General features: G+C 35.2%; 1 protein-coding gene and 1 non-coding gene across 2 annotated transcripts; both read left to right on the plus strand.

Annotated features, from left to right (window-relative positions):
- Positions 1-1,327: 1,327 nt before the first annotated feature.
- LOC132184210 (U-box domain-containing protein 5) lies at positions 1,328-10,237 on the plus strand. Its single transcript, XM_059597753.2, has 6 exons — positions 1,328-1,668; positions 2,480-2,555; positions 3,043-3,228; positions 5,894-6,001; positions 7,110-8,245; positions 8,995-10,237. Exons 2-6 carry the CDS (start codon positions 2,502-2,504, stop codon positions 9,749-9,751), a joined length of 2,241 nt encoding a protein of 746 aa, XP_059453736.2. The 5' UTR covers positions 1,328-1,668; positions 2,480-2,501; the 3' UTR covers positions 9,752-10,237.
- A 796-nt stretch (positions 10,238-11,033) lies between these two features.
- TRNAN-GUU (transfer RNA asparagine (anticodon GUU)) lies at positions 11,034-11,107 on the plus strand. Its single transcript has one exon. It is a non-coding gene; the product is annotated as a tRNA-Asn (tRNA).
- Positions 11,108-11,446: the final 339 nt, after the last annotated feature.

The raw sequence follows: 11,446 nt of genomic DNA on the forward strand, positions 1-11,446 counted from the left end.
TATAGTCCTTTAGAAATTCACGTAGGAGTTTATATGATTTTTCACTTGTTGAAAAAAAAAATAATAATAAAGTAAAAAATTTGACAAATAAATTTAATTATTTAGATTTAACAATTCATGTTGGTGTTACCTCCTTGGTTTATCAATCTAAACTTTCCTTTTCAAATTTTGCTTAGTTTATCTTATTTCAACATCTTGGACAATTCAGATTATATGGTTCGAGACGATTACAACCTTGACCCGTAATGTTGATAAGCATTTTTGAAGTTGACTAATATTAGAAGCCACAATTTTTTGTGGTTTACTTTTAAAAGAACTTTTCAATCGGTCATTGTTAAACAAAAAGTGAAATTACTTTTATAGTTCCATATTCAATAAATAGAGATAATACTTCGGTTTATGTTCGGTCCACAAAATTAATAGAGACACATGTTCATAATATTATTTAAGAATTCTTTTATAAATTGACATAATAATTCACAATTGATACAATAATTAAATAAAAATTTTAATTTATTTATAGCTAACTTATCAATCATATACACTTAATTATAGGTTGTCATGTAAGTTCTAAACATTTATAGGGAGCTCTTATAATTTATCTTTTTATCTAAAAACTTGAAAAAATTCACAAAAATGACCATTTAACAAGCAGTTTACTCTATTTTAAATTTAACTTTTGTAAGAACATTCTTAATAAGCTCTTCAAATTTTGCTTTTCTTTAAAAATTTGAGAAAACTCATAAAATAGTCATTTAACAACTCTCTACTTTATTTCAAATTTAACTTCTGTCAACAAAGCTCTCCAAATAAATAAAGTGAAAGTTGCTTAGTTTTTTCAGTTTATTTATTCGTTTTCTCTCTCTAAAGAATTAAAAAATAATATTTAATTAAAGTAGAAAAATATTCAGAGAGCCTGATGTTTTTTAAAAGTGACATTTCAAATAAGAAAAAGTTAGGTTTCTCTTCAAATTTAACTTTTGTTTGAAGAGATCAATAGATAATACACAAGCTCTCTAAATATCAAGAGCCAGAAAAAAAAAAAAAAAAACAAAAACTATTTAGTATTTTAAGCTTATATATTCATTTTTCTTTTTTTAAGTGTACCAAGAACAAATAAAGAATTACTTAAATAAAAGTAGAAAGAAATAATTAAATAAGAATAAAAAATTAATTAAAATAGAGAGTTTATTAATTTCTCAAGAGTAGCTTTCAAAATTTTTAATTTTTAATTTTTTTAAATTTAACTTGAGTCAAGAAGGAGTGGGCCGAGTGGTCCAAGTTTGGAAAATAAATTACGAAAACGATCCGAGCATTTTCCTTTCTTTCAGGAACACTTGGTTCTCCGAAAATGTCAGAATACAAGCAGGGAGACGAAGAGGCCCTTTCTTCTTCCTGTCGCTATAAGCCTATACTTATTGACTAATTGTTAAAGTTTTTGGTTAAAAACACGCGACTCTGCGAAGACTTCTGTTTGTTCTGAATCCCAGAAGAGAATCCACCATGTCCTTCATTGTATGAGCTTTACTAGTTTACCTTCAATGGTACTTCTTTTCACAAACTTTGCTTTCTCTGCTACTCCTTCCTCGTGCTACTTTTCCTGTCTGGGTTCGCTGTTATTGAAGTGTTCTTGGCCTCCTCCTCCTCCTCCTCCTCTTGGCTCATACGGTACGAATGTTACTGAAACTCAACTGGGTAGCCATGGGATTTCTTCGTTGGTAGTAGCATATCTGCCGTTTGAGCTTCGTTGGTAGTAGCATATCTGCCGTTTGAGCAGCTGGGTCAGATTATTTTCACCCGTATTTTGCTCTATTATTCCTCTGCATAACAATCTGGCTCTGTTACTCCCCTCTTAGCTTGTTTTGTGCGAATATCGTTTGTAATTTCTCGTTTTCATCTGGGTTTGCGTTTACTGTACTATTTGGATTTTAAGCCTTGCTTGTTGCCTTAGGATCCAAGCTCGGACAGTTATGTGCTTGACTGTTAGGTGTATAATATGATATTGTGAATGCATCATGCATGTTGATATTGGTATCACAATTTTGTTGCTCTTTCTATATTCATTCTGTGACAACGGAAGGAGCCGCAATTCTCTGTGATTGAGTAATGTAAATCATGGGTTTGTTGCGACTTTTGTTATGGTAAAAGACCTCTCTTTCTCAGTCAACGTGGCAACTGAAGTGTGGAAATCATTTTACACGCAGCTTAAAAAGCATTCGTGTAACCAAAGAGAGGTCTTTTACAATTTTTTTTTTTTGTTTTTTTTTGTTTTTTTTTTTTTTTCTTTTGGATCTGCAACCAGGGCAGTTGGTTTCGTCTTTTTATTGTTTCTTGTTGTCTGAGTTACATCTTTCTGTTTTTATTTAGTTTGATATTATGACTACGTTAAATATTCTACATTGTTGGATTTGTTAAATTCTGTAACGAACACTCAGTTTAAACAATCAATTTATTTTTTATTTTTTATACCAATTTGCAGATTAAGGACACGGCATTATTAGATGGAGAACAATGGTGCTGAAATTGTGGAGCTTACATATTATTGTACCATTAAGGTAAACATTCATTTCTTGCCACTTGAGGCTTTATCTCAACTGGTGAAGGGGTTGGTTGGGGTAGGCGTAGGTTTCAATCCAACTCTAATCAATGAAGAAGTTAGTTATTTGATGTGGCCTTAGATCCAGACTTCTTTCATTGACTGGACCAAAAAATAGAGCTCGTCTATGCTGAAATATAAGTCATTCACAATGTCAGCTTTTCTTTAGCGACCTTTTCCCAACCCTGTTGGAGGGCTCTGGGTTAGAGTTCACAGTATGCCCCCTCTTGGCACCAACTGGTTTTGCTGGAATTTGACATCAGTTCATAGAGAATTGATCCTAAGCTGGCAGCCATTTATAGAATGTATTAAAGTTTTGTGGATCATTATTTTAAACCATATGGGGATAAGGCTTGATGGTTCTCTCATTTTAATCTTTTAACTTGGTAATTCACAATTTTCCTGTTATGGTACAACTTTAAGACTATATATTACATTGGATGCAGGTTCATCGTTTGATGTGTTTCGAGCTCAAGAAATTTATTGACAGAATCACAGAAATATTTTCAGCCATCGAGTCTACCCGACCAAGATGCAAACCAGGCATACAGGCATTATGCTCATTACAAGACACAATGGATAAAGCAAAAATACTTATCCAGCTCTGCTCAGAGTCTAGTAAACTCTACCTGGTACACATTTAGCTAATATATAAAAATTAAATATAACTGGCATTTTTGAAATGCATCCATACAATTTTTTGATCATTAATGTGCAAGCTTCCATTTGTAATGAGTAGGACAAGTAAGTGTCTCATAGTCTCTGAATGCTGCTCTTAGAATTAATACAGGCAATCAATTATAAATGGATATTTCATTTTTAACAATAAATTAACTTTCACCCCTATAAACTACCACCAGTGTACCACTTAAACCCGCCCCCCTGCAAGACGTTTGAATGCGGTCGTAGTGCATCTCAAAGGATTGAGTTCCAGAGAGGCTCGATTGTAGAAGCAGTTGAAGGACGGCTGAATAAGGACTTCAAGTAGATTAAAGTTTAAGCTCCCAAGAAGTTCGGATGCAAGACGGTCAAGGTTCAAATGAGGCTATTTACAAAGCCTTACAAAGAAGCTTCCGAGAGCCTTGGTCATTAGCCCGATTGAAGACAGTTTGAGCGACATTGTTAATAAAGAGCCATAGAGACGTCCGATTGCACCTCGGTCATACGAGGTTTGAACGTGGGGATCATTGAAGTGTATCTGAGACACTCAGTCGAAGCCTAGTCGCACAATGCTCGAATGCTGTCGCAGAGAAACTGTGAAACCTTAGCATGTGTTCGAACACGTCATTAATCCTTTTGAACGATGCGGCCTTATACTATGTTTTTTGTTGTGCATGCACTTGTGAGATTTGTGTCCCACATTGAAAAAGTATAAAGAATAAGAATGGTTAATATACTTAAGTGGACCCCAAACTCATTAGCTTAGACTTTTGGGCTAGAAGTGGTGTCCTTGTATGTATATTAACTTACTCTTGTTTGACTCCCTTGGTGTTTCTCTCCCCAACAATTGGTATCAGAGCCTATGGCTAGCTTTCGCTATTGCTGATATGAGTGTCTTAGTTTGACGCGTTTGGTTTGACTCCGATAAAAAGAGTGTCGTTTCTCTTGGAGTATGCGTGACACTCTTGTGTGTGGGGGAGTTTGGTCGATATGGTAGAGACTCACAAGTGAGGGAAGATTTGTTGTGGCACTTGTGAGATTTGTGTCCCATATTGAGAAAGTATAAAGAATAAGAGTGGTTAACATACCTAAGTGGACCGAAACCCATTAGCTTAGGCTTTTGAGCTAGAAGTGGTGTTCTAGTATGTATATTAACTTACTCTTGGTGTTTCTCTCCCCAACAATTTTCATAAACTGACTTTCCCTTGAGCCTTATGTTTTCTCAAGGCCTTTATAAGCATGTTTTTCAGAGATAATTGAGGCCTTTGTTTTGTGAGCTAAGAGAGACCTATAGCATCCTTATGTCTTCAATTGTTCATCTCTCTCAGAGTTTTGTTAAACCACATACATGTTCTTAACCTTCAAGCCACCAAAATTCCGCATTGCAGAGGAGACCAAGTAGAAGATTGGGTAGCGCTTTGGAGTTATTGTGGTAAAAGACAAATGGGTCGCTTACCTTGGTACAAGTGAGGTTTTTACTGCAGTGGTTTCTATAGTGGATTGGTTGCCCTGAAGTGGTTTTACCTTTAAAGAGTTCTTTAAAGGGTTTTCACTTGGTCACCAAAATTGTTGTGTTTGATCTGTTTATTGCTTTGATTAATTTTGGTGATTGTTGTGTGGTTTTCTACATTTTTCAATTGTTGTATTTGCTGGAAAACACCTTTTCACCCCCCCACCCAATTCTTTGTGTTATTTGGGGTCTTTGGGAGAATTTCAAACCGATTCTCAAATACCCCTTTTGTCAATGTTCAAAATCAAAGATATTTTTTTCTTAGTTAAAAAATATAAAATAAGCATATTTGTCAAAGCTAATTTAGTAATTTGGACGGAGGGGGCATACTGATACCAAAACTTCAAAATAAGGTATGAGTTGCACTAAGTTAAGGTTTATAGGAGCAAGTGAAACATGAGTAGTTTGTGGGAGGAAAGTGAATTTACTCCATTTTTAAGTTAGTGATAATAGTCTCAGGATAGAGTTGTAAAAGCCAATGTGAATGGAGGACAACGTCATTACAGCTTCACACCATATAGAAATTGATCAATGTAGTTGAGCTGCATCAATAATTTATGCATCTTCATTATTTTTGCAATTCTAACAGTTTCTTCAATATGTCACTCTTTTTATGCATTTTTTGTGAAATTAACTTTTATTGAGCAATCATTTGATTATGATATATGGGGTTTCTTGGATCAACTGTTACATATAGTATTGTTGTATGTGATATGTCCATCAGATTATAATAACCTCTTGGTTCTTGCCTTCAGACATTTTAGTTAGAGATAAATTATCTTAACCCCTGTGCTACATCTCTGATTGCTTTCCTTTTTCTTACCTTCATTGTTCTAAAGCACCCTAATATCAAAAGTTTGCAGTAAGCAACCAATTTAATACACTAATCTTTTATGAAAAAAGATTGTGTTTTTTAATTTGCTATGTTGCCTCATTGTAACTACTATTCTGCATCATGCCTTCGTAAAAGAACATGTGATCTTGAATGTACATTTACCATGTTAACATAGTTATTGACTTTTCAATTTTACATTTATGCATTATTATCAATCTTTTAATGATTATTTCTCACAGCTTTTATTTGCATCATTCTTCATTATCTAATGTGTTCAGTATAATATTTTCAGGCAATTACAGCAGAGCGTATTGTTTTGAGATGTGAAAAAATACAAAAGACTTTGGAGTTATGTTTGAGTCAAATTCAAAGTACGGTACCAACATTGTTAGCTGCAAAGGTTTGCAATATTTCAAGCCCTTAAATTTATATACCCATATATGAGTAGTGATACACACCACACCGGTGTGAGTAAACAGTACTCACACTGGTGATGTGGCATGTACAATTTAAAAAAAAAAAAAGTTAAAAACAATAAATTTCTGTACTCACATTACCCAATGTGAGTACTATTCACTCACACCGGTGTGGTGTGTATCTCTACTCCACATATATATGCACTTTAGGTGAAGATGTGTAATTCAAAGGTTTTCAAAATTTATTTGTTTATATTTCCATGACTTTGTAGCTTTTATGTCCTTTCTTCATGCCTTCTCTTGTTATGCAATATCCCTTGAAGTTTGACGCGTATTTCATGTAGTTATTAACTTGTTTCTATTGTTAGTTCTATGTTGTTTTTTAATGCCTTCATGGTGGCCCAAAATTGTTGTCCTTGTTTTCAGATTAAAAGCAATTTGTAAAACCAAATATTCTGGGGAGTTCAGTAAGTCAAGAATAATGGATTCCAAGTTCCCATTGTGAAGATTATAATGCAGTAGGACATTCACGATGGTAATGGTGCATGATGAAAATATATCTAGGGAACGAAGAAACCTATTTGGCAATCATTCCATGCCTTAGCAGTAGTCCCCCTCCAAATCACCTTTTTTCCTGGTAAACCCATGTTGTATGGAATTAGCAATTAAATACTTGAGTTGGTTAAACTATATACCTTGGAAGGCGTCAAGAGAATGTCCCTAAATATGCAACTGATGGATTGGACTCAAATATTGCAAGGGCAGTGCAGGCTCCCAATGCCCATGCAGTAAGAAGTGGAATAATTAGTTCTGAATGTTTTTTGAAAGGATCCTTTGTGTTTTCATATACTTATATGCTGGGCACTACAGAAAGAGTTGCAATTTCCTTTATATCTGCTTGTTTTCTTCTTTTTCTTCCTTTTTTTTTTTTTTTTTTTGTTTTGTTCTAATTTCAATGATTTTGGTTGTGTTTTGGACAACCTTGTTTTTATATTGCACATTCTGTCTTCAGTAGTACTCTGTTATTTTTCTGGTTGATACTCTTTTTAATCCCTTACATAACTAAATATTGAAATTGAACATTCTCTGCAGATATCTGGCATTGTTCTTGATCTTAGGAGCGCAAAGTTTCCCCTTGAATCTGCTGAAGAAGAGGCTGGGAAGGTTGTACTGGCACTACTTCGGCAAGATATTTCTGTGTCAAGTTCTGTGTTAGAACTTGAGGCTATTCAACTTGCAGCTTTGAAGCTGAAAATTACATCCCCTTCGGCTGTTTTGATGGAGAAAAGATCTATTAGAAGGTTACTTGACAATGTCTCTGGCAAGGACCCTAGAAAGGAGAAAATCTTGAAGTTCCTCTTTTATCTTTTGAAGAAGTATGGGGAAATAATTGGACAAGGCTGGAATGTTAGCACTCTTGTGCAGCATGATAAGTCATCCTATCAATCGATTGAGCCTGAACAACATGCTGAAAATGCATTAGATGAGACTCGAGCTGATGACTCTGGTACACCTGAACATCCTGAGGAATTCAAATGCCCCATCTCTATGAGACTGATGTACGATCCAGTAATTATCGCTTCTGGGAAGACATTTGAACGATTTTGGATAGAGAAGTGGTTTAATGAAGGTAACAAGACATGCCCAATAACTCATATGAAGCTGGACAATTTGTACCTGACTCCGAACTCTGCAATGAAGGGCCTCATATCAAAATGGTCTTCCGAGCTGGGACTTACTATTCCTGACCCTTGTTTAGAAGCACACTTTGCTTCTCTTTCCTCTCTGAAATCTCAGTCTTCCAATTCCATTGCCAGCTTTGGTAGTTCTATGAATCACTTGTGCCTTCAATCTAGCAGTGTGTCACTGCGCTCTTCAGTAACCAATTATGGTTCAGAAATGTCTGATGACAAGAGTGATGAAAGCTTCAGTTATAGGCTCAGTCAGATGAATGCAGAGCCACAAGGATTTCACCATTCTGCAGATTGTTATGACAACATGTTAGCCTCTCTTTCCAGACTTTCTGCACTTTCTTGGGGATCCCAGTGCAAGACAGTGGGGGATGTGAAAGACCAACTTCAAGATAATAATCAAGCAAGTCGCAATGCAATTTCCAATAGTTGTGTCAAACCATTGATTAAATTTTTGAAGGATGCACAGGAATCAAGTGATGTAAAAGCTCAGAGAGATGGAGCAGAGGTGCTGTTGGCAATTCTGAATGAAAACAGGTGATAATTTTTTTGGATAGACATTTTTCCCCCCCACAGAAGGTTCTTGAGTCATGAGGTTTAATCGTTTTGCTTAGAATGAGAAAATTTGTAAACAAAATAGAAAATGGATGAAAAGTATAATGCATGCTAGTACACAAATCATATGAAGAGTAAAATACATGCTAGTACACAAATCATACAAACATAATTTCACATCAACCAAAAGAACTGTGATAATTAGATAAAGATGATAAAAGTAACTCATTAAGAACAATATTCACTGAGAACTTACACAGGATTTAATGCATGTTTGGTGTCTTTAAAAATCATTTAGCTTTGTAAAAAGAGAAAAAACTGTAGATAGATTTACCTAACATTTGTAGAAGTATTAACAAATTGGAACTATATACAATGAATTCTTATTTTTTTACGTAAAATTATAGTTATTAATATATGAGCAAAAGTTTTGTGATTCAGCACAGGAATAGAAACTAAGAATATGAGTAGAAGGGAGAATCTTAAAAAAAATAAAATTATTTGGACAGCTATGATGAATAAGCTATAATTTGACGACTGTTCTCCCTTTGTCTTCTTCCTCCTCTGCTTCCTACTTGCTCCTCTTTCTTCTCCATCTTTCCCTTCTCTTCTTCTCCCTTATAATTTATTCTTGGTTTCGATTGCTCTGCTGCATTAAATTGTTTACCATATTCTGGTGCCGGAGAAATCACTAGATCCTATGCTAATGAACTCTCTGCTGTTTCATGCAGAAGTGAAATACCATCCTTTGATGAAGATGGGATTTATGTGTTGGCATCATATCTGGATTCTGATATTACTGGAGAAGCCCTTGCTATCATGGAAGTTTTGTCTGACCAACCCAATTACAAGTCTATGATGGTGGCATCCGGTGTTCTTCCCTCCATTCTAAAAGTCCTTGATACCCAGCTCAGGTCACTTCATAGAACTGCCATGAAGATACTTTATAATTTGTCTTGCAATGGTGATATTGGATACCATATTGTATATTTGGACTGCATTCCAAAGCTGGTTCCATTTTTGGGTGATCACAAACTCGCACAGTTTTGCATTAAGATCATCAAAAACTTATGCGCTACTGAGGAGGTCAGGATTGCAGTTGCTGAAACCAGTTCCTGTATCAGTGCCATTGCCACACTGCTTGAAAATGGAAGAGAGGAGGAACAAGTGCTTGCGCTAGATGTTCTTCTTTCTCTATGTCAAGAGGGTGCTGAGTGTTGCCAACTGGTCATGAGAGAGACCATTATACAATCTCTAGTCTATTTATCTCTCAACGGGAATTCCAGAGTGAAAGGGACTACTTCTGAATTGCTCCAGATCTTGGAACGTATCAAAGATGATGGTTCAGAATGTTCAACTCCCAAAGCTGGTTTGGGCCTAGACATCTCAAGCGAGGCTGTCAACTACCGTAAAGAAAAAAAATCAGCTTTTAAGCCATTTCGGTTCCTTGGAAAGAAGATATCGTCACATTCTATACCCAGCTATTAGCATTATTTTCACCCTTGATAACTTAAACAGTTCTTCTCATTCAAAAACACAGGACTTTCTTGGTTGTCTTGTCTGTCGTATATGCTCATTGGAGTTGGTGGGTGAGTTTCAGCATCTATAAACCTCTCATTTATTTGCTGATAAATGGTTGAGGTTAAGATTAGCTTTGGGCTTGGTTGTACTTAATATTAAGAGAGAGCGCAGGCTGCGCTCGAGCGCAGATACGAGTGCAGTACCAGAGAGGATACAAGGCGAATGCGCTCGAGCGCAGTATCAGAGAGTAGTTTTTTTATACACGTGAACAGATGTATTTTTTCAGTTTTGTGTATCTTTGTTGTAAGTCTGTTAATGTAGTTATTGATTTGTTACAATTATTTGGAGTTAGTTATTAGTTGTTAGAAGCTTGTTAAGCTTATAATCAAATGTATAAATACTACTTCATGTAACTTGCAACAATTAAGTTGAATATACAGAGTATTCAATCACTCTCTATTTTTCATCTTGTTCTTGAGCTTTCTTCCTTTTTCTTTGCATTCTTTTGTTACGAATTGCAAAGCTTGACACTTAATATCTTGATGTTTAGGTTTGGAAATTTTCTGCTCTCGGAAGAAAAACTTGTACAGAAAGTTTGTTGGGAAGTTAGGAACTGGATTGTGAGTAGAGGGCAATTTCCAGCTAGTAGTGACAATATTGCTTTGTGCTCTAATTGGGGTATATCTCACAATATTTTGTGTTGAGGATCTGTGAAGTTGCTGTGGTGCTGTCTGGTTTTTGTGGAGTTTTGGTTTTGCTGATTGAGATTGGAAGAGTTTTGGCTTTGTAGCCTGAATGATGGCTTTGTGTTCCTGCTTGGCTGCTGGAGTTTGTAGTTTCTTTGGTTGGTTGTTATAAAATTCTCCTTCATCCAAAAAAAAAAGAAAGAAAGAAAAATGGTTGAGGTTGGATTCAATTGAATTATTGTAGTTAGATATAGGAATGTAGAATCATGCATGTTTTTGACCCACTATTCTAATTTCTTGGTCTTTTGCTGTTGTAGTGTTGTTTGATTTCCTTGTAAAGTGTACTAATGAGCAATGGCCCTTTGTTATATAAAATTTACATTTGTAGCTCGAATGAGCAATGCACGTGTGTATTGTTTGTCTTTTTGTTCTCGCAGTAGTCCATGTTCTCCTCAACCTTCTGCTTTTGCACTTCCATATTTTGTTGATCAACTCCTATTTGTGTAATATCGAAAATTTTTTATACTAATTTATTTACAGCAACCTTTTTGATGGTACAACGTGCTGGAGTAGCTCAGTTGGTTAGAGCGTGTGGCTGTTAACCACAAGGTCGAAGGTTCAAGCCCTTCCTCTAGCGCCTTTCATTTTAAGGGTTTTTTTTTTTTTTTTTAAATACTTCAAACTTTGGTAAAGTTTTTATGCATTTATTCAAGATCAATCAATTTGAGCATTAAGATTTAATCCGTTATCAAATTACTTATTCTATCACACCTTTTCTTTTTTTTTAAAAAAAAATTATTAAATATCATATCACAACCTAAATGCCACAGTCATCAAAGAGTAGCTCAATCAGTTAAGGATCACGTTTTATGAAGCAGAAATTACTAGTTTAAATCTCTATCTTTCCTTCTCCTTGTGCGGATAGGTATAATGTGGTAGAAGTGGCTTACTTGTTAGTGTCACATTATTATTAGAT

The sequence above is a fragment of the Corylus avellana genome, chromosome 7 (genome assembly GCF_965113065.1).
Source record: "Corylus avellana chromosome 7, dhCorAvel1.hap1.2, whole genome shotgun sequence".
In the NCBI taxonomy this organism is placed as follows: domain Eukaryota; kingdom Viridiplantae; phylum Streptophyta; class Magnoliopsida; order Fagales; family Betulaceae; genus Corylus; species Corylus avellana.